General features: G+C 64.1%; 2 protein-coding genes across 6 annotated transcripts in view; both read left to right on the forward strand.

The window, feature by feature from the left end:
- The window catches only part of LOC125639428 (laminin subunit beta-2), a 58044-nt gene that overhangs the window by 545 nt on the left and 35660 nt on the right, over nt 1-21839 (forward strand). Inside the window, exons 2-9 of one of the 5 annotated variants that reach the window (XM_075130171.1) lie at nt 7482-7579; nt 8310-8514; nt 14050-14218; nt 15171-15219; nt 18021-18184; nt 19006-19129; nt 20392-20465; nt 20800-20988. In XM_075130171.1, the coding sequence (XP_074986272.1) occupies nt 15189-15219; nt 18021-18184; nt 19006-19129; nt 20392-20465; nt 20800-20988 (582 nt within the window). In that variant the 5' untranslated portion in view covers nt 7482-7579; nt 8310-8514; nt 14050-14218; nt 15171-15188. The other 4 variants (XM_048856465.2, XM_048856467.2, XM_048856466.2 and 1 more) reach the window with 4 other exon arrangements.
- LOC142072660 (uncharacterized) lies at nt 55-8540 on the forward strand. The gene is made up of 5 exons (XM_075130144.1): nt 55-964; nt 1353-1875; nt 7482-7579; nt 7858-7964; nt 8310-8540. The coding sequence occupies exons 1-5, from the start codon at nt 385-387 to the stop codon at nt 8538-8540; spliced, it is 1539 nt and encodes a 512-aa protein (XP_074986245.1). The 5' UTR covers nt 55-384.

Raw genomic sequence — 21839 nt, forward strand, 5'->3', positions numbered from 1 at the left:
TTCCCCTAGGCAGTTCTTAAGTATCTAGGCCCTGGTCTACACTAGGACTTTAGATCGAATTTAGCAGCGTTAAATCGATTTAAACCTGCACCCGTCCACACAATGAAGCCCTTTATTTCGACTTAAAGGGCTCTTAAAATCGATTTCCTTACTCCACCCCTGACAAGTGGATTAGCGCTTAAATCGACGTTGCCGGCTCGAATTTGGGGTACTGTGGACACAATTCGATGGTATTGGCCTCCGGGAGCTATCCCAGAGTGCTCCATTCTGACCGCTCTGGACAGCGCTCTCAACTCAGATGCACTGGCCAGGTAGACAGGAAAAGAACCGCAAACTTTTGAATCTCATTTCCTGTTTGGCCAGCGTGGCAAGCTGCAGGTGACCATGCAGAGCTCATCAGCAGAGGTGACCATGATGGAGTCCCAGAATCGCAAAAGAGCTCCAGCATGGACTGAACGGGAGGTACGGGATCTGATCGCTGTTTGGGGAGAGGAATCCGTGCTATCAGAACTCCGTTCCAGTTTTCGAAATGCCAAAACCTTTCTGAAAATCTCCCAGGGCATGAAGGACAGAGGCCATAACAGGGACCCGAAGCAGTGCCGCGTGAAACTGAAGGAGCTGAGGCAAGCCTACCAGAAAACCAGAGAGGCGAACGGCCGCTCTGGGTCAGAGCCCCAAACATGCCGCTTCTATGATGAGCTGCATGCCATTTTAGGGGGTTCAGCCACCACTACCCCAGCCGTGTTGTTTGACTCCTTCAATGGAGATGGAGGCAATACAGAAGTAGGTTTTGGGGACGAAGAAGATGATGATGAGGAGGTTGTAGATAGCTCACAGCAAGCAAGCGGAGAAACCGGTTTTCCCGACAGCCAGGAACTGTTTCTCACCCTAGACCTGGAGCCAGTACCCCCCGAACCCACCCAAGGCTGCCTCCTGGACTCAGCAGGTGGAGAAGGGACCTCTGGTGAGTGTACCTTTTAAAATGCTATACATGGTTTAAAAGCAAGCATGTGAAAGGATTACTTTGCCCTGGCATTTGCGGTTCTGCCTTTGCAAAAGGTTTCTGGGGAGGGCAGCCTTATTTCGTCCTTCATGGTAGGACACTTTACCACTCCAGGCCAGCAACACGTACTGGGGAATCACTGTAGAACAAAGCATTGCAGTGTATGTTTGCTGGCATTCAACCAAAATCCGTTCACGCGGTGGGAGGAGGCAAAATGCGACCTTGTAACGAAAGCACATGTGCTATGTATGTAATGTTAACTTTCAAGGTTTACCCTGAAAGAGTGTAGCCACTGTTTTATAAAATGTGTCTTTTTAAATACCGCTGTCCCTTTTTTTTTCTCCACCAGCTGCATGTGTTTCAATGATCACAGGATCTTCTCCTTCCCAGAGGCTAGTGAAGCTTAGAAAGAAAAAAAAACGCACTCGCGATGAAATGTTCTCCGAGCTCATGCTGTCCTCCCACACTGACAGAGCACAGACGAATGCGTGGAGGCAAATAATGTCAGAGTGCAGGAAAGCACAAAATGACCGGGAGGAGAGGTGGAGGGCTGAAGAGAGTAAGTGGCGGGCTGAAGAGAGTAAGTGGCGGGCTGAAGACAGGGCTGAAGCTCAAAGGTGGCGGCAGCGTGATGAGAGGAGGCAGGATTCAATGCTGAGGCTGCTGCAGGACCAAACCAGTATGCTCCAGTGTATGGTTGAGCTGCAGCAAAGGCAGCTGGAGCACAGACTGCCACTGCAGCCCCTCTGTAACCAACCGCCCTCCTCCCCAAGTTCCATAGCCTCCACACCCAGACGCCCAAGAACACGGTGGGGAGGCCTCCGGCCAACCAGCCATTCCCCCACAGAGGATTGCCCAAAAAAAAGAAGGCTGTCATTCAATAAATTTTAAAGTTGTAAACTTTTAAAGTGCTGTGCTTAAAGTGCTGTGTGGCATTTTCCTTCCCTCCTCCACCACCCCTCCTGGGATACCTTGGTAGTCATCCCCCTATTTGTGTGATGAATGAATAACGAATGCATGACTGTGAAGCAGCAATGACTTTATTGGCTCTGCAAGCAATGATTAAAGGGAGGAGGGGAGGGTGGTTAGCTTACAGGGAAGTAGAGTGAACCAAGGGGCGGGGGGGTTCATCAAGGAGAAACAAACAGAACTTTCACACTGTAGCCTGGCCAGTCATGAAACTGTTTTTCAAAGCTTCTCTGATGCGTACCGCGCCCTCCTGTGCTCTTCTAACCGCCCTGGTGTCTGGCTGCGCGTAACCAGCAGCCAGGCGATTTGCCTCAACCTCCCACCCCGCCATAAACGTCTCCCCCTTACTCTCACAGATATTGTGGAGCACACAGCAAGCAGTAATAACAGTGGGAATATTGGTTTCGCTGAGGTCTAAGCGAGTCAATAAACTGCGCCAGCGCGCCTTTAAACGTCCAAATGCACATTCTACCACCATTCTGCACTTGCTCAGCCTGTAGTTGAACAGCTCCTGACCACTGTCCAGGCTGCCTGTGTACGGCTTCATGAGCCATGGCATTAAGGGGTAGGCTGGGTCCCCAAGGATACATATAGGCATTTCAACATCCCCAACAGTTATTTTCTGGTCTGGGAATAAAGTCCCTTCCTGCAGCTTTTGAAACAGACCAGAGTTCCTGAAGATGCGAGCGTCATGTACCTTTCCTGGCCATCCCACGTTGATGTTGGTGAAACGTCCCTTGTGATCCACCAGAGCTTGCAGCACTATCGAAAAGTACCCCTTGCGGTTTATGTACTCGGCGGCTTGGTGCTCCGGTGCCAAGATAGGGATATGGGTTCCGTCTATAGCCCCACCACAGTTAGGGAATCCCATTGCAGCAAAGCCATCCACTATGACCTGCACATTTCCCAGGGTCACTACCCTTGATATCAGCAGATCTTTGATTGCGTGGGCTACTTGCATCACAGCAGCCCCCACAGTAGATTTGCCCACTCCAAATTGATTCCCAACTGACCGGTAGCTGTCTGGCGTTGCAAGCTTCCACAGGGCTATCGCCACTCGCTTCTCAACTGTGAGGGCTGCTCTCATCTTGGTATTCATGCGCTTCAGGGCAGGGGAAAGCAAGTCACAAAGTTCCATGAAAGTGCCCTTACGCATGCGAAAGTTTCGTAGCCACTGGGAATCGTCCCAGACCTGCAACACTATGCGGTCCCACCAGTCTGTGCTTGTTTCCCGAGCCCAGAATCGGCGTTCCACAGCATGAACCTGCCCCATTAGCACCATGATGCATGCATTGTCAGGGCCCATGCTTTCAGAGAAATCTGTGTCCATGTCCTGATCACTCACGGGACCGCGCTGACGTCGCCTCCTCGCCCGGTATCGCGTTGCCATGTTCTGGTGCTGCATATACTGCTGAATAATGCGTGTGGTGGTTAATGTGCTCCTAATTGCCAAAGTGAGCTGAGCGGGCTCCATGCTTGCCGTGGTATGGCGTCCGCACAGAAAAAAGGCGCGGAACGATTGTCTGCCGTTGCTCTGACGGAGGGAGGGGCGACTGACGACACGGCTTACAGGGTTGGCTTCAGGGAGCTAAAATCAACAAAGGGGGTGCCTGTACATCAAGGAGTATTTCAGGCAGGACTGCACGGAGGGTTCCAATAAGAAATGGTGCACCTAAGTTATCGTTGTTATTGGAACAAGGAGGTTAGCCTGGCCTCTGATTGATACATGGCTAGATTTACCTCGCTGCACCTTCTCTGTGAGTGACTGCAGTGTGACCTAGAGGAATGAGTCCCCTAGACAGGGGAGGAGGCAAATGAGTACAAAACAAATCTGGTCTATTTCTTGTTTTGACCCACTCCATCTATCTTTTACATCTTTGGCTGGCAGCAGACGGTGCAGAAGGACTGCATGCCATCCACATCTCATGGCTGCTCGGCAGAAGATGGTACAGTACGCCTGCTAGCCATCCCCATCTCTTGCCTGCCTGGCAGAAGATGGTGCAATACGACTGCTAGCAATCCTCATCTCTTGCCTGCCTGGCAGAAGATGGTACAGTACGACTGCTAGCAGTCCGTATCGCCTGCCTGCTCACCATAAGACGGTTCAATAGGACTGACTGCAGGACTAAAGAGAATGACCTGGTCAAGTCACTCCAAATGTAGTCCCTGCGCCCATGTCTGCCCAGGCGCTCCCAGCCGACGCGGCCAGGAGCACCTCGGACACGATGAGGACGACTACCAGTCGTATTGCACCGTCTGCTGCCAGAAGGCAAGGGGTTACTGCTACTGTGCAGCAAAGCCGTACCGCGTCTGCCAGCACCCAGGAGACATAGGGTGACGGTTACCTGAGCGGGCTCCATGCTTGCTGTGGTATGGCGTCTGCACAGGTAACTCAGGAAAAAAGGCGCGAAATGATTGTCTGCCCTTGCTTTCACGGGGGGAGGGAGGGAACGGGAGGCTGACGATATGTACCCAGAACCACCCGCGACAATGTTTTAGCCCCATCAGGCATTGGGATCTCAACCCAGAATTCCAATGGGCAGCGGAGACTGCGGGAACTGTGGGATAGCTACCCACAGTGCAACGCTCCGGAAGTCGACGCTTGCCTCGGTACTGTGGAAGCGCTCCGCCGAGTTAATGCACTTAATGCACTTAGAGCATTTTCTGTGGGGACACACACACTCGAATTTATAAAACCGATTTCTAAAAAACCGACTTCTATAAATTCGACCTTATTCCGTAGTGTAGACATACCCTAGGTGGTGGGGTAAGGGTGTATGATCATTGCAGTGCCCTAGAGGGCATGTGTGTGCAGGAGTCTGGACACAGAGAATGGCCGACACCCTGTTTCCTGGCAACTGATGGCCTGGGCCCTTCCCCCCTGCAAGGTGAGAGCTGAAGGGTTGGAGAACAAAGGAATCAGGTGACCTCCTGGCCCGGGAAAGGAACAAAGCCCAGAGGAGGAGGGGCTGGAGGGGTTTTTCAGTTTGGGGCTGGCTGGGACATGGAGTGAAGTGCAGACGTGGTTGTCTGGCTCACTGCCCCCCAGAATGGACCCAGCTGAGGGGTCCCGTTCTCTGCACCTGCAAGCTCTGTTTTAGACCATGTTCCTGTCGTCTAATAAACCTTCTGTTTTACTGGCTGGCTGAGAGTCCCGTCTGACTGCGAAGTTGGGGTGCAGGACCCTCTGGCTTCCCCAGGAGCACCGCCTGAGCGGACTCGCTGTGGGAAGCGCACGGAGAGGCAGAGGATGCTGAATGCTCCGAGGTCAGACCCAGGAAGGTGGAAGCTGTGTGAGCTGTGTGTCCTGAAGACAGGCTGCTCACAGAAAGGCGACTGCCCCAGAGTCCTGACTGGCTTCATGGGGAGCAGTTCCAGAGCATCGCCCAGGAACTCCGTGACAACTGGTGGCAGCGGTGGGATCTACTGCACCCCGTGGATGGCGCTTCCTGCAGTAAGTGACTGGGGAGCAGTAACACGAAGGGGGATTGCCGAGGACCAGGCCTGCTGAAGGCTCAGAGAGGAGCGGTTTCGGGGGGCGGTTAACCCCTGGGAGTGTGTGACCAGCGAGAAGTACTGTGCAGTAATGGGGTCCCCCTGGGGACTGCAGTGAGCAGTCTCAGGGGCGGAGGAGTCTGCAGCTCGACCCTGGCAAAGAGGTGGTGACCTTGAGAAGGGCTGGCACACTAGGGGTTCTCCCTGGAAACCGTGGGGAGCTGAGAACACACGGGCCTGTGAGTCCACAACAACTTGGGAGGAGCGGAGTGATGGCCTGTCACCGTCTCCTTAAGAAGGACATTGTAACCCTGTGCAGAAAGAGAGGGTTGAGCATTGGAAAGTTCACCAAAGCAGAGTTAATCGTGCAGCTGGAGGAGGATGACCGCTCTAAGGAACAGATTCCTGACCCCAACTGGGGCTATAGCAGGATCTGGGAGCAGCTGAAGCGGGAGCCAGGCATCGCCAAGACTCCTGTCCCCGACCAGACGAGGGTCTTCATGATCGGGTTCCCCATCGGGGGATCGAGACGGACGGGATTGGAGCTGAGTCTGAGAGAGCAAGAGGACCGTGGGAGACAGCGAGAGCCCGAGAAAGAGCTGCAGAAGCAGCAGCAGCATGAACTGGCGGTGGTGGGGCGGAGAGGCCTAGGGGACCTCCCCCGGGTGAGTGGGGATAGATCCCGGGGGGCCAGTTCCGCAGGGAACCTCGAGACTAAATTGCTGCCCCTGGTTAAGGAGGGGGGGGGTGTGGATGCCCACCTCACTGCCTTTGAGCAGGCTGGCGATTTGAACCAAGGGGACCCTGCGGAAAAGCCCCGGTGTCTAGCTCCCTTGCTGGGTCCCAAGGCCATAGACTCCGTCAGCCAGGTGGTTGGGGATGTGGACAGGCTCCCACTCCTGACCCCAACCTATATGTCTGTGTGGAGTTTCCTGGGGCCAGGCCCCCCGGACCTCCAGTGGGAGTAGAAGGTGATGGTCAATGGGGAGACATTCTTGGGGTGGCCAAAGGGCATGGGCTGCATAAACCTTCCCACATGCGGCCTGCGAGTGCTATCGACCACCCCTGACCTAAGGGAGGGCGTGAAACTGGAAGGGCCTGGTGTAACTCCTACCAAGGAATGGGAGAGATGCTGGGGCATCCATGGGAACGTTGGTGGCTTCGAACTTCCCCAGGTCACCGGCTAAAGTGACCCCGCTCAGTTCGATCTCGAAGGGGGGAGAGATGTGACGAAGTGGGACTGTTCTTAATGTTTCCTCTGAATAGTGTGGGGGTGCCTCAGTTTCCCCTAGGCAGTTCTTAAGTATCTAGGTGGTGGGGTAAGGGTGTATGATCATTGCAGTGCCCTAGAGGGCATGTGTGTGCAGGAGTCTGGACACAGAGAATGGCCGACACCCTGTTTCCTGGCAACTGATGGCCTGGGCCCTTCCCCCCCTGCAAGGTGAGAGCTGAAGGGTTGGAGAACAAAGGAATCAGGTGACCTCCTGGCCCGGGAAAGGAACAAAGCCCAGAGGAGGAGGGGCTGGAGGGGTTTTTCAGTTTGGGGCTGGCTGGGACATGGAGTGAAGTGCAGACGTGGTTGTCTGGCTCACTGCCCCCCAGAATGGACCCAGCTGAGGGGTCCCGTTCTCTGCACCTGCAAGCTCTGTTTTAGACCATGTTCCTGTCGTCTAATAAACCTTCTGTTTTACTGGCTGGCTGAGAGTCCCGTCTGACTGCGAAGTTGGGGTGCAGGACCCTCTGGCTTCCCCAGGAGCACCGCCTGAGCGGACTCGCTGTGGGAAGCGCACGGAGAGGCAGAGGATGCTGAATGCTCCGAGGTCAGACCCAGGAAGGTGGAAGCTGTGTGAGCTGTGTGTCCTGAAGACAGGCTGCTCACAGAAAGGCGACTGCCCCAGAGTCCTGACTGGCTTCATGGGGAGCAGTTCCAGAGCATCGCCCAGGAACTCCGTGACAGGGGGTGGGCCAGGCAAGGTGCTGGGCTGCGTGCTGTGACCTGCTTCCTTCCCCGCAGCCTTCTGGGCCCTGAAAGAGCCGAATACTTCCTGAGCCCGCCAGCCCTGGAGCGGTGCAGGAGCCCCGGGGAGCAGGGCCTGCTGGAGGCAGTGGGAGGTAAGGTGCCCAGCCCCAGCCCCCTGGCCCCAGGAGCCAGCACTTACGGCCCTGGCTGCAGATCCTGAGCCCCGTGGCCTGGGCTGGCCGCACAGGCTGATCTGCTCATGCCACTGCCTTGGGGCCTGTCCATTTCCCAGCCTCACGGGCCTGTCCCGGGCCCTGCCCATTGGCCAGGTTGGCTCCAGCCATTGGGCCATGGCTGGCTGGATAAATAGTAGCAGCCCTGCGGCCCCCAGCCAAGGGTGAGCGCGGGCCCTGGGCTTGGGGCTGGCCAGGGCTGGGCACCAGGCCCTGCCTGGGACACTTGGCCTGGACGTGCCCCTTCCCCCAGGGGCCAGTGCCGGCGGCAGAGGCCGGGGCGGGGCGGGCGCTCTCCGAGCAGGTGAGGGGGCCCCTGGGCTGGGGCACAGATTGTCCCTGCGCATGGGATTGCCATGGGTGAGAGCTGGCTTTGCCCCGATTCCTACCCCACAAAGGTGGTCCCCCCCCCCCGGCGGGTCTGTGAGAGCCACTCTGTCCCTGGCAGGGCACCAAGGCTGTATGGGCTGGGGACCCCCATGCCCCTCCTGCCATAAAAGGGGACCCCCTCGCCTCCCCCACCTTGTTACATGAAGGCACCCCCTGCCCCCTCCCCCACCATGCGAGCTCTCCCGCACCGTGTGTGGGTGCCGTGGCTGGGTGTTGTGCTCTGTCTCTCCCCACTCCCCCATGGCACTGCCCCCTGCAGGTGCCCGGGCTGGGAGGCGCCGCTCTCACACCCAGGATGCAGCGGGTGGCCCGGTGGAGTCGGCAGCTGCACGTGATGCACCGGCTGAGGGAGCTGCACCGGGATGCAACCAGCCTGCTGCTGGCCAGGGAGCCGCTCACCGACCTCAATGACAGCCAGAGGGTCCAGGGGCCGGCCCGTTATCTGCACCGGGCTCTCCAGGGAGGTGTGTGGCTGGGGGTGGTGGAATGAGGGCAGTGGGCTCTCGGCCGTGGGCGCGTGCCCAGCATCGTTGGCACGTGGGCGGGGCCGGCTTGCTGGTGCAGAGCTTAGCATTTACTCCTGGGCAATACATCCCGTCTGATGTACACAAACCTGCCGCCCCTGGCTGTGGGTACTGTGCCCCTCCCGACTCGCCGGCTGGGCCTGGCCCCCTGTCAGGGACGCCCCCCTGGCTGCGGGTACTGTGCCCCTCCTGACTCGCCGGCTGGGCCTGGCCCCCTGTCAGGGACACCCCCCTGGCTGTGGGTACTGTGCCCCTCCCGACTCGCCGGCTGGGCCTGGCCCCCTGTCAGGGACGCCCCCCTGGCTGCGGGTACTGTGCCCCTCCCGACTCGCCGGCTGGGCCTGGCCCCCTGTCAGGGACACCCCCCTGGCTGTGGGTACTGTGCCCCTCCCGACTCGCCGGCTGGGCCTGGCCCCCTGTCAGGGACGCCCCCCTGGCTGTGGGTACTGTGCCCCTCCCGACTCGCCGGCTGGGCCTGGGCCCTTGTCAGGGACGCCCCCCTGGCTGCGGGTACTGTGCCCCTCCCGACTCGCCGGCTGGGCCTGGGCCCTTGTCAGGGACGCCCCCCTGGCTGCGGGTACCAGGCCCCTCCCGACTCGCCGGCTGGGCCAGGCCCCCTGTCAGGGACACCCCCCTGGCTGCGGGTACTGTGCCCCTCCCGACTCGCCGGCTGGGCCTGGCCCCCTGTCAGGGACACCCCCCTGGCTGTGGGTACTGTGCCCCTCCCGACTCGCCGGCTGGGCCTGGCCCCCTGTCAGGGACGCCCCCCTGGCTGCGGGTACTGTGCCCCTCCTGACTCGCCGGCTGGGCCTGGCCCCCTGTCAGGGACACCCCCCTGGCTGTGGGTACTGTGCCCCTCCCGACTCGCCGGCTGGGCCTGGCCCCCTGTCAGGGACGCCCCCCTGGCTGTGGGTACTGTGCCCCTCCCGACTCGCCGGCTGGGCCTGGGCCCTTGTCAGGGACGCCCCCCTGGCTGCGGGTACTGTGCCCCTCCCGACTCGCCGGCTGGGCCTGGGCCCTTGTCAGGGACGCCCCCCTGGCTGCGGGTACCAGGCCCCTCCCGACTCGCCGGCTGGGCCAGGCCCCCTGTCAGGGACACCCCCCTGGCTGCGGGTACTGTGCCCCTCCCGACTCGCCGGCTGGGCCTGGCCCCCTGTCAGGGACACCCCCCTGGCTGCGGGTACCAGGCCCCTCCCGACTTGCCGGCTGGGCCTGGCCCCCTGTCAGGGACACCCCCCTGGCTGTGGGTACTGTGCCCCTCCCGACTCGCCGGCTGGGCCTGGCCCCCTCTCAGGGACGCCCCCCTGGCTGGGGTACCAGGCCCCTCCCGACTCGCCGGCTGGGCCTGGCCCCCTCTCAGGGACGCCCCCCTGGCTGGGGTACCAGGCCCCTCCCGACTCGCCGGCTGGGCCTGGCCCCCTGTCAGGGACACCCCCCTGGCTGTGGGTACTGTGCCCCTCCCGACTCGCCGGCTGGGCCTGGCCCCCTGTCAGGGACACCCCCCTGGCTGTGGGTACTGTGCCCCTCCCAACTCGCCGGCTGGGCCTGGCCCCCTGTCAGGGACGCCCCCCTGGCTGGGGTACCAGGTCCCTCCCGATTCGCCGGCTGGGCCTGGCCCCCTGTCAGGGACACCCCCCTGGCTGCGGGTACCAGGCCCCTCCCGACTCGCCGGCTGGGCCTGGCCCCCTGTCAGGGACGCCCCCCTGGCTGTGGGTACTGTGCCCCTCCCGACTCGCCGGCTGGGCCTGGCCCCCTCTCAGGGACGCCCCCCTGGCTGGGGTACTGTGCCCCTCCCGACTCGCCAGCTGGGCCTGGCCCCCTGTCAGGGACACCCCCCTGGCTGTGGGTACTGTGCCCCTCCCGACTCGCCGGCTGGGCCTGGCCCCCTGTCAGGGACGCCCCCCTGGCTGTGGGTACTGTGCCCCTCCCGACTCGCCGGCTGGGCCTGGCCCCCTGTCAGGGACGCCCCCCTGGCTGTGGGTACTGTGCCCCTCCCGACTCGCCGGCTGGGCCTGGCCCCCTGTCAGGGACGCCCCCCTGGCTGGGGTACCAGGCCCCTCCCGACTCGCCGGCTGGGCCTGGCCCCCTGTCAGGGACACCCCCCTGGCTGGGGTACCAGGCCCCTCCCGACTCGCCGGCTAGGCCCGGTGATGGCGTCGGCTTGCTGGTGTTCTCCATAGGGAGCTGTGGCTCCTTGCCAATCTCAGGGCGTCTGCACGTGGCTGGCAGCTCAGAGCTGGGCACAGGGTCACTGTGCCCCATTGGGAAGGGAATACTTGCGACGGCCTTGCTGAGCGTCTGCCGGCGTCTGCCGGGAGCGCTCCCCCGGAGAGCCGGGCCATGCCCAGCAGGGGCCGGCCCGACACCGAGGGAGGGGCTCGCTGCAGGACCAAAGGCAGCACCATTCATGGTGCCAGAGAGCGGGTAGGGGCTGGGGGCTGCCTGCAGGCAGCCAAAGTGGGGTGTGCCGGGCCCGAGCCTTGGGCAGCGGTGCCCGCCCCCTGCGCTGCGTGACTCTCGGGGCCGTCTGACACCAAACGCCCGGCGGCTCCGGGCCGGAGCCAGGCAGCTCGGCACTGACTGGCACCAACAGTCGCGTGTCAGGCTGGCCGACGGGCGGCTCCAAGCAGGAGACATGGTCCAAGTGCTGTACGTGGGGACAGCCCTGGGGGCCCTGCGCAGGCAGAGCCGGGCACTCCTTGGCACGCAGCACGGCCCCAGCCCCAGGGCCTGCCTGCCGCCCGTGCTTCCCCGCCCGCTGCAGCCGCAGCCTGAGGTCCCCGTCCCTCCCCATGGCTGCAGGGCCAGCTGGGGCCGGGCCAGGCCTGGGCAGGGCAGGGCTGGGCAGGCCGGGGCAGGCGCTCCTGCAGGCACCAGGCCTCATGCCCTCCCATGCTGCCCTTCCCTCGCAGCGAGGAGCAGGGCTGGCAGCTCAGGGTGCGGGGGCTCACTCCCCTGGCCCAGCTCCAGCTTGGCCTCTCCCCTGTGTGCAGGGCTGGGAGAGCCGCTGTACCTGGCCTCCCGCTCACCTTGGCTGAGCCGCTGGGCCCGCCCCACCTGGCACCGGTGGTGGGAGGAGGAGCCTGGGGGAGGGAAGCTTTGCAGGAACAAACAGCCCAGCCCTGAGCAGAGCTGAGCTCGTAGGCGGCGGGTGGCAGGCCACGGCCGGGGGTGCCGGACGGGCGTGTGCCCACCTGGCCAAGCGCCACCCCCTCCAGGGACACCGAGCAGCTGCGGCCGTACAGGTACCAGCCCTGGCTCTGCATGCTGCCTTCGCGCCCTTCCCTGGCCTGGCGGCACCAGCCCAGCCCCCTGCCTGGCTCGCTCTCGCTGCGTGGGCAGAGCCGTGGTGCCCTGCACTGGGCGGGGCGGGCTCCTGCAGCAGCACCCGTGTTCGGGGTGGGAAGGGCTGATCGTCTCCCTGGGGCAGGGCTGGCCACTCTCACCCACTGGAGACCCTCTGAGTGGGGCGTGAACCCTGTGTCCTGCCATGTCCCAGGCGGGCAGCCTCCATGGGTTAGTCGGGCCTGGCCCCGGCCAGTGCCAACAATAGTGTGCTGTGTGACACAGCTGCCCCACTCCCGCCCAGAGGTGGCAGCTTTGCGGTGAGGGGGGAAGTGGCGTTTGGCCTGGAGGCCGGGCAGTGCTGCGGGGGTGGGAGGCCTGGAGGTGCACAGAGCTCGCTGGAAGGGCAGAGAGCTGTGGGCATGGTGCCCTGTGCACTGGCAGACGATAGCCGGGGAAGGGTGATGGCCCCTGCCCAGGGCTGCTGTGACGGGCCTGTGGGTGTGTCCCCTGCCATGTGGTGTCCCGCCCTGGCCAGTGCAGACGTGGGAGGAGCTCTGGGAGCTCTGCTCACAGGTGGGGTGGAACAGAGCCATTGGGGCTCACAGCCTTTCTGGGGTGGGCCTGGGACCCTGGGCTGCTATTCCCTGGGGGGTGACCGTGCCCCTGGGGCGGCGCTGCTGGGCCTGGGGCCCCGGCTGGAGGCTCAGCACATGCCCTGGTGCACAGGCCACGCGGTGCCTGGCCTGGGCCAGCGTCCATGGGGCTGACCCATGTCCAGGAGGAAGTTCGACAGCTGGGTGCGGGGCAGGGGCAAACCTCTCAGGCACGGGGGTTAGGCCTCTCTGCCCTGGCCAGCGCCCTGCAGCAGGAGGGACCAGCCATGTGGGGGGAGCTCTGGGGGCGACAAGAGGGTCCCTGAGCCAGGCTTTGGGCCGGGGGAGGCCGCTTCTGCTCCCGCGCGGGGGCAGAGCTGACGCTGGGACAATGGATGGGTCTGGCTAGCTGGAGTCCTGCAGGCTGCCGGGCTGGGCCCCATCTCTGAGCCCCACAGAGATCCCTGAGGCTGCCCACCAGGCCATGCCGCGGGGCAGGGGACAGGGCCCTAAAGCAGCAGGGGGCCCGAGTTGTGGTGGGGTCCCTGTGTGGTGCCCTCTAAGGCAGCCCCTCCTGGGAGTCAAACTCAGGCTGTCCCCTCCTGCAAAGCCCCGCCCCTTGCCACCAGGACCTGGGCTCACCTGGGTCCTTGCCGGCCCCTGGGGCTGAGCTGCTCTCCAGAGATCTGGTGACCAGCTGGCCACTTGCCTCCCAGTCCCCTGGGCTCAGTGGCCTGCCATGCCAAGGGAGCTGGGGATGTGTGGCTCCTGGAGTGCCAGCGTGGATGCCCCCGGGAATGGAGCTGGCTCCCTCCCTGCCCAGCCTCCCTGGGCGCGGGGGACATTGGCTGTTTGCACCCTGCCCTCTCCCCGGCCTGGCCCAGCGGCTGCAGGGAGGCTGGTGGCAGCAGCTGTGGGACGCGCAGCCCTGCTGCTCTCCCGGGAGAGCCTGGTGCAAGACACAACATGCACATTCCTGCCTGGCTGGGGCCAGCACCCTGGGAACGCGGGCGCCAGGCCTGCTGGGCGCAGGGCTTGGTCTGCTCCTTTCTTCCTGGCCGTGGCGCGGCTTCAGCTAGCTCTGCTCCCATGCTTTGTGGCTTGAGGCCAGCGGGGGGCAAGGAGTGGGCCCTCTCCCCCCCAGCGCGGCAGGAAGCGGCACTAGGTGGCCATTTGTCACAGCCCCTTTGCCCAGAGTGGCAGGGGGGAGCCAGACCTGGCCCCTCAGCTGGTCTCTGCGGAAAGCTCGGGTGCCCGCCTGCCCAAGCGCGCCCTGTGCCCCAGGAGGTGGCGAGATGGGAGCAGCTCCCTCGGTTCACGCCCAGCGGGGCGACCGGTTTGACTTTAACTCTAGCCCCGTGTGAGCCGGGAGTCTGGCCCTGGCCGGCTCAGGCCCAGAGGCCCCGGCGAGCCCCGGCTGGCCTGCGTGCACTGCCGAGCAGAAAGAATCGGCTGTGACATTCCCGTAGCCTGGAGACCGTTAGTCCCTTTCACAGCCCCAGCCCCGATTTGAATAAGAATCGCTCTGTCCCGGCCTCCCTGCCCTGGGAGAGGAGCTGGGTTAGTTTTACCCATCGCTCCCCTTGTTTGCCAGGTTGTTTTTGTGCTCCGAGTTCTCACGCTGCCCGCCCAGGGCTCGGGGACTCGCAGGAGCAGGAGGGGCGCTCTCGGGGGCCGCCTCCGCCCCAGCCGGCCGCCAGCTCCCCCTCCCCCAGCCCATAGTGGTGAGTGGCTGCCAGGGCCGCGGGCTGCACCGCTCAAACGTGAGTACCGGGGCGGCTCTGGGGTGAGCGGGAGGGGGCTGCCCGCGGAGCCTGCTGCCCTAAGGTGCCCGGCCCAGGCAGCGACATTAATGCTCAAGCTGCCTGGATTTCTCCTGCAGCCCCAGAGCCCTGTGCCCGGCGGGGGGTAAGTTGGCAGGAGGGTGCCCAGGGGCAGCAAGAGGGTCCAGGAGCCAGGGCCGAGGCGGAGCAGGCTGAGGGGAATGGGCTTGCCCAGTACCCCCCAGCCAGTCGGGGCAGTGCTAGGAAGAGAACCCAGGTGTCCTGAATCCCTGTCTCGATGCTCCGAGCTGGGCTGGCTGCTCTGCATCTCGACCCCAGGTTAGCATGGTTGCATCCCACATGGCGCTGGCGGGGGGACACTGCCCCCCGGGGCAGTTTGCCCTCATGAGAGCTGGCCCTGCCCCAGGGCACTAGCAGACAGCCTTGTCCTGGACCACATGCATCAGTTCTGAGACATGGGACCCCTCAGCCATGGGCAGCTCCAGCCTGCCCCCCGATCCCGCAGCTCCACAGAGCCGGAGGGGGGCAGCAGGGTAAAGCCAGGCAAGGGGAGGGGAGGGACCACACGTGCTGTTTTGGGGGTAGCTGAGCAGTGCCTGACTTCTGGGGCAGTCAGCCCTATGGGTGCCCTGGGTCTGCTGACCAAGGCCCAGCCCCGGCATCGGGCATTAGCAGTGCCAGGGAGCCCTGGCACCTCTCACCTGCAGGACTGGCAGGAAGGAGTCATGGGCCATGCCCTGAAACCTTCTGCATAGGGAAGAGGAAGCCCTGTCCCACCCCGCTTCCCATCACCCCCAGTCTCTTTCCCCTCCCCCCCAACCCCTCTCCCCTTTGCACCCTGGGCCCACGGCTCACCGCAGATCTGACCTCCACCCCACGGTCCCCTCGCCCAGCCCAGTCTGACGTAACTCTCTCGCCTCGCTCTCCCCAGGCCGGACCATCGGTGCCCATGGAGCTGCTGGTCGCTCTCCTGCTGCTGGGTAAGTCCCCGCACACATTCGGCCCTGGGCATATTCTCCCCTCCCAGGGCAAGTGGGCTGCACTGTACTCAGATCCCGGGGGATGCACACACATATTCCTGGGGTGCCCGGCGCGGGCGGGTCGGGGGCAGGGTGCCCTGAGGGCGGGTGCCCGGCGCGGGCGGGTCGGGGGCAGTGTGCCCCAAGGGCGGGTGCCCGGCGCGGGCGGGTCGGGGGCAGGGTGCCCTGAGGGCGGGCGCCCGGCGCGGGCAGGTCTGGGGCAGGGTGCCCCGAGGGCGGGCGCCCGGCGTGGGAGGGTCGGGGACAGGGTGCCCTGGAGTGCCCGTGTGCTCTGGGCCTGTGCAGCGAGTGCGGGGGACGCGCTCCCCGGGACAGTCCGAGCCCTTGGCAGCATCCCCCGGGTAGAGCTCAGCCGTCCCGTGGCAAAGGGCCCCTGAGGCTGAGCCGTAAATCCCCAGACGTCCTGGCTCCACTGAGCCCTGGGAGCGGAATTAGGGCAGCACCGGAGCACAGCTCACCGCTCACAGCTCCCGGGACAGGCACGGCCAGGGCTGCCCCGAGCCACCCTCCCCCAGCCCTGCGCCTGCTTCCTCTCCCCTGCAGAGCGCTGGGCCAGGGTGGGGGCCACTGGCGGGCAGACGTGGCTGCTGGTTTGAGACGGATCAGAGGGCAATGCAAAGGGGCCTGGGCGGACACCCTGCCCCCCCTCACTGACTCCTCCCCCTGCCCCCCAACTCTCTGCCCTGGTGGTGGGGACTCCCCAGGTCAAGCCCAGGTGCGGAATGTGTGGAGTTTGTCCCTGGCCCCTCCCTGGGCACGGCCCCTCCCTGGGCACAGCCTCACTGGTTAATCATTGGCAGGGGCTGGGCAGAGTCGGGGAGGGCCAGGCTGGGGGGACAGAGTCGGGGCAGAGCAGTCCCGGGGGGGGGTGGGTAGAGTCAGGAAGGACCAGGCTGGGGGGGCAGAGTTGCGGCAGAGCAGTCGGGGGGGGGGGCAGGGTCGGGAAGGACCAGGCTGGGGGGGCAGAGTTGGGGCAGAGCAGGCTGGGGGGACAGAGTCAGGGCAGAGCAGTCCCGGGGCGGGGCAGGGTCGGGAAGGACTGGGCTGGGGGGGGCAGAGTTGGGGCAGAGCAGTCCCGGGGCAGGGGGCAGAGTCAGGAAGGACCAGGCTGGGGGGGCAAAGTCAGGGCAGAGCAGTCCGGGGGGGGGGGGGCAGGGTCGGGAAGGACCAGGCTGGGGGGGCAGAGTTGGGGCAGAGCAGTCCCGGGGCAGGGGGCAGAGTCAGGAAGGACCAGGCTGGGGGGGCAAAGTCGGGGCAGAGCAGTCCTGGGGGGGGCAGGGTCGGGAAGGACTGGGCTGGGGGGGGCAGAGTTGGGGCAGAGCAGTCCCGGGGCAGGGGGCAGAGTCAGGAAGGACCAGGCTGGGGGGGCAAAGTCAGGGCAGAGCAGTCCTGGGGGGGGGGGCAGGGGCAGGAAGGACCAGGCTGGGGGGGCAGAGTCACGTGGACCAGACAAAGGCCCTTGCTCCCCCAGTCACGGGGCTGCCACGCGGGGGCTTTCCGGGTCGCGGTGTTTCCGTGCTGGGTCAGCGGGTCTGGGACCCAGTGCTGGGCGCGGGGGAGACCCCGGGTGGGCGGGGAGGGGTGTGCCTGGGGGTCCCGTGCAGGGGAAGGGGCATATGTGGGGGAGAGGTACCCACAGGGGGTGCGAGGGGCAGTGGTGGTGAGGGGCTGGAGGGGTCCAGCTGACGGGCTCCCTGGCAGCAGATGTTGAGGGGTTCCTGTCATGGTGGGAAATGGAAAAGTCACAGATCCCCCCCGGCCCGCCTCAACCCGCACTGGCTCCGCGCTGCCCCCTCCCTGCCCCAAGGCCCTCACTGGATCTGCCCCCGCCCTGGGGCCTTCGGTGGATCTTCCCCGACCCTGGAGCCCTTGCTGACTCCGCTCCCTCCTGCCCCGGGGCCCTCACTGGTGGGTCCCTGGCCAGGTGTCACGGAGTCCCCGGGCGATGCTCTGGAACTGCTCCCCACGAAGCCAGTCAGGACTCTGGGGAAGTCTCCTCTCTGGGAGCAGCCTGTCTGCAGGACACGCACCTCACCTGGCTTCCCCCTTCCTGGGTCTGACCCCGGAGCATTCAGCCTCCTCTGCCCCTCCCTGCGCTTCCCACAGCCAGTCCGCCCAGGCGGGGTCCTGGGGAAGCCAGAGGGTCCTGCCCCCCAGCTCCACAGTCAGACGTGACTCTCAGCCAGCCAGTAACACAGAAGGTTTATTAGACGACAGGAACATGGTCTAACACAGAGCTTGTAGGTGCAGAGAACGGGACCCCTCAGCTGGGTCCATTTTGGGGGGCAGTGAGCCAGACAACCCCGTCTGCCCTTCACTCCATGTCCCAGCCAGCCCCAAACTGAAACTCTCCAGCCCCTCCTCCTCTGGGCTTTGTTCCTTTCCTGGGCCAGGAGGTCACCGGATTCCTTTGTTCTCCGACCCTTTAGCTCTCACCTTGCAGGGGGGGAAGGGCCCAGGCCATCAGTTGCCAGGAAACAGGGTGTCGGCCATTCTCTGTGTCCAGACCCCTGCACACACCTGCCCTCTAGGGCTCTGCAGTGATCATACACCCTTACCCCACCCCCTAGATACTTAGGAACTGCATAGGGGAAACTGAGGCACCCCCCACACTATTCAGAGGAAACATTAAGAACAGTCCCACTTCGTCACACCAGGTTTCCTCTTGGGGCCAGTGCAGCAGAGTCCCTGGGTGCCAGGATGCCCCCTCTCAGCCGGGACCTCCCTTTGCCTCTCTCCAGTCCAGGTGCCTGGTGCGGCGAGCCAGGAAGAGCCAGGCTGCTCCGCGGGGAGTTGCCACCCGGCCACTGGGAACCTGCTTGTGGGGCGGGCCCAGAACCTGAGCGCCACGTCCACCTGTGGGCTGCAGGGGCCCCAGGAGTACTGCATCGTCAGCCACCTGCAGGTACCCGACCAGCCCCCAAAGGCTGCTCGGTGCAGAGCCCCCAGCCCGCCGGGTGCTGTGCGGCTCCCGGCCCAACACGCTCTCTGCGTGCGGTGTGAACAGCTGCCCCTGCCACCCCCCCATGCGGCCACGCGCTCCCCGTTAGCACTGCCTGGGCACCCAGGGGGAGGCCCCTCTGCCCACAGCCCCCACTGGCTGGAGCCAGGCCCCTCCCATCCAGGGCAACCAGGGGAGCCTGGCCCTAAGCCCTGCGCTCTCACCGGCACCCACCGGCCGGTCCTCAGGCCTCTGGTGAGCCTGGCCAAGGGAGACGCGGGACTCAGTCCCCTGTGCCCAGCCCCAAACACTCAGCCCCAGCCGGGCTGGCAGAGCCTGCGGGCAAGCCAGGGTCAGCGCGTGTGTGTGAGAGTCCGTCTGTCCGCCTGGATCCATGTGTGTGTGAGAGTCCGTCTGTCCGGCTCTGCACGTGCGTGTGAGTCCGTCTGTCCGCCTGGATCCGTGTGTGTGTGAGAGTCCGTCTGTCCGGCTCTGCACGTGCGTGTGAGTCCGTCTGTCCGCCTGGATCCGTGTGTGTGTGAGAGTCCGTCTGTCCGCCTGGATTGGTGATTGTGTCCGTCCATCCGTCTGTGCACGTAGGTACTGTGCATGTCTGGATGGGTGTGTCCGGGGGTGAGTCTGTCTGTCTGTCCCAGGGCTGAAGAGACTGGGTCTGTCGCAGGTGGGGAGCAGAGGCAGCTCCAGTGCCCCGGTCTGTCCGTCTGTCCCTGCTGGGGGGGCTGCTGGGGGGCAGGGACACCACTGGGACACTCTCTGTGCGGCAGGACTCGGAGAAATGCTTCTCCTGCGACTCCCGGTCCCCGTCTCTGCACACCAGCCACCGCATCCAGAACGTGGTGTACCTCGGCGGCCAGGACGGCCACACGACCTGGTGGCAGTCGGAGAACGGTGAGGGGCCCCGCAAGGCCGTGGAGAGAGGCTCCCCTGCGGTCGGGTGGAGCCCAGACTAGTGGGGAGGGGAAGGAAGGGGTCATGGCCCCTCCCTTGGCCTGCGCTGCCCTGGACCGCAGGAGTCACAGGGGACCCTCAGGGCAGCCTGGGCTGCAGGCCCGGGGACTGTTCCTCGGGAAACCCCAGTGCCAGGACCTCCAGGCTGGGTGAGCGGCGCCCGCAGCCACCGCACCTGCCTCTGCTGGGCCCACAGCTGGAGATGTGAGGGCGGCAAAGGGGCTGGTGCAGGCAGCTGGTGGAGCATTGGGGGTGACACCGTCCTGTCCCGCCTCCCCGGGGGGGCTGGTGCATGGGGGTGACCCAGTCCCATCTCCCCAGGTGGGCTGGTGCATGGGGGTGACCCCGTCTTTTCCCGTCTCCCTGGGAGGGCTGGTGCATGGAGGTGACCCCATCCTTTCCCGTCTCCCTGGGGTGGTGGTGCAGGGGGATGTGTCACGGAGTGAGGGGGAGTCAGGGCCTGGCTCCCCACTTCCTGTGATTCACCATGACTCTCAGCCAGCCAGTAGGACAGAAGGTTTATTAGAGACGACAGGAACACAGTCCAGACCAGAGCTTGTGGGCACAAACAGGACCCCTTAGTCAGGCCCTTCTGGGGGATAGAGAGATTAGACCCCAGCCATATGGCTCCCTCCTCTTCCCCAGCCAACTCACCAAAACTGAACCCCCTCCAGCCGACTCCCCCAGCCTCCCCCCGGCTCCTCCTCCAGCCTTTGTCCAGCTACCCAGGCAGAAGGTATCACCTGGCCCGACCCCCGTCCCAGCTCAGGTTACAGGCTCAGGTATCCTCCCTCAAGGGAAGTCTCCCCTTCCCAATGAAACTCCCCGGCAACATCCCCAGGTCAAATCTGCCCCACTCCCTGCTGCATCACCTGTCCCGTCTCCCCGGGAGGGGCTGGTGCCTGGGGGTGACCCCGTCCCGTCCCATCTTCCCGGTGGGGCTGGTGCCTGGGGGTGACCCCGTCCCGTCTCCCTGAGGGGGCTGGTGCCTGGGGGCGACCCCGTCCCGTCCCATCTTCCCAGGGGGGCTGGTGCCTGGGGGCGACCCCGTCCCGTCCCATCTTCCCAGGGGGGCTGGTGCCTGGGGGCGACCCCGTCCCGTCCCATCTTCCCAGGGGGGCTGGTGCCTGGGGGCGACCCCGTCCTGTCCCATCTTCCCAGGGGGGCTGGTGCCTGGGGGTGATCCTGTCCCGTCTCCGCAGGCGTGGAGCACGTAAGCATCCGCCTGGATCTCGAGGCCAAGTTCCACTTCACCCATCTCATCATGAAATTTAAGGTAACTGGGCCCAGGGCTGGGGGTGGGGACAGCAGGGCCAACCCTGCCCAAGAGCAGCCATCCCACTGGTCCCAGGCCTGGCTGGGCAGCTATGCTGGGGGACACCCAGCTCCCCTCCCCCACGACACCCCACCCCGGGGCATGCTGGAGGCACATGCAGCTCCCCTCCCCCACGACACCCCACCCAGGGGCATGCTGGGGGCACAGGCAGCTCCCTTCCCCCACGACACCCCGCCCCGGGGCATGCTGGGGGACACCCAGCTCCCCTCCCCCACGACACCCCGCCCCGGGGCATGCTGGGGGGCACCCATCTCCCCCATGTCTCTCCCCACAGACCTTCCGCCCGGCGGCCATGCTGATCGAGCGCTCGGCGGATTTCGGCCGCACCTGGAAGGTTTATCGCTACTTCGCCTACAACTGCTCCCAGCTGTTCCCGGCCGTGGCTGTGCAGGCTTCGGGCCGTGTGGACGAGGTGTTGTGTGAGCAGCGCTACTCCGAGATTGAGCCCTCCAGCCACGGCGAGGTGGGGAAGCTGGGGCAGGCAGGGGCTGTGGGGTCTCACGCTGCCCCTTGCCTGTCACCCTGGGCACGGGGGCTGGGGCAGGGCCCATGGGAAGGACCTGGGGACGAACTCTGCCCCTCACTTGTTGCCCTGGGGAATGGGGACGTTGGGGCAGGCCGGGGCAGAGGGGTCTCTGGGGTCACACGCTGCCTGTAACGATGCTGCCCGTGGGAGCCAGCTGAGGTCACTGAATCAGGGTGAACTGCAGACAGAGCGGGGCAGACAAACCCCAAACGCCGGTGGATATGCCACTCCTCAGAGTTACCAAACCAGCCTCCGTATCACCTCCCTGGGTACTCAGACGTCCACACAACGCAGTGCCCCTAAAGTGCCCGCCCCAGGCCTCCCTCCGGACACACGTCAGATACGACGATGATTACTGAAGATCTTCTCTCATCATATAAGAGAGCAGGTTCCCCCAATCCCAAAGGATCAGGCCCCAGACCCAGGTCCGATGATAACTTAGATCTTACCCCAAATACGCACTGATAGCCAATTCTCGTTAATTAAACTACAGTTTATTCAAAAAGAAAAGGGAGAGAGAGTTGGTAGAGAGATCAGTCTACAGAGCGACCTGAGTTCAGTTCTTGAGGTCACGATACCGAGCAGAGATGGTGAGTCTGTAGTGGCCAAACGTCCTTTTAGAAACAGCCCAGAGGTTACAGTCCAATGTCCATGTTCAGGGTGACTCCAGTCAGTGACTGGGGATCTCAATCCTTATGGCTCAGGGTTTCCCCTTCTTGAAACCCAAAGCCGATCTGAGATGAAGGAGGATCGTGTCCCAGGGCTTTTATACATTTCCAGCAGCCTCT

The sequence above is a fragment of the Caretta caretta genome, chromosome 7 (assembly GCF_965140235.1).
Source record: "Caretta caretta isolate rCarCar2 chromosome 7, rCarCar1.hap1, whole genome shotgun sequence".
Lineage (NCBI taxonomy): Eukaryota > Metazoa > Chordata > Testudines > Cheloniidae > Caretta > Caretta caretta.

Coding starts and splice junctions, on each gene's coding strand:
- LOC142072660 (XM_075130144.1), top strand. CDS start 385: ATGCAGAGCTCATCAGCAGAGGTGACCATGATGGAGTCCCAGAATCGC. Junction 965..1,352: donor AGGTGGAGAAGGGACCTCTG/GTGAGTGTACCT, acceptor TTTCTCCACCAG/CTGCATGTGTTTCAATGATC. Junction 7,580..7,857: donor CCTGCTGGAGGCAGTGGGAG/GTAAGGTGCCCA, acceptor GGGGCTGGCCAG/GGCTGGGCACCAGGCCCTGC.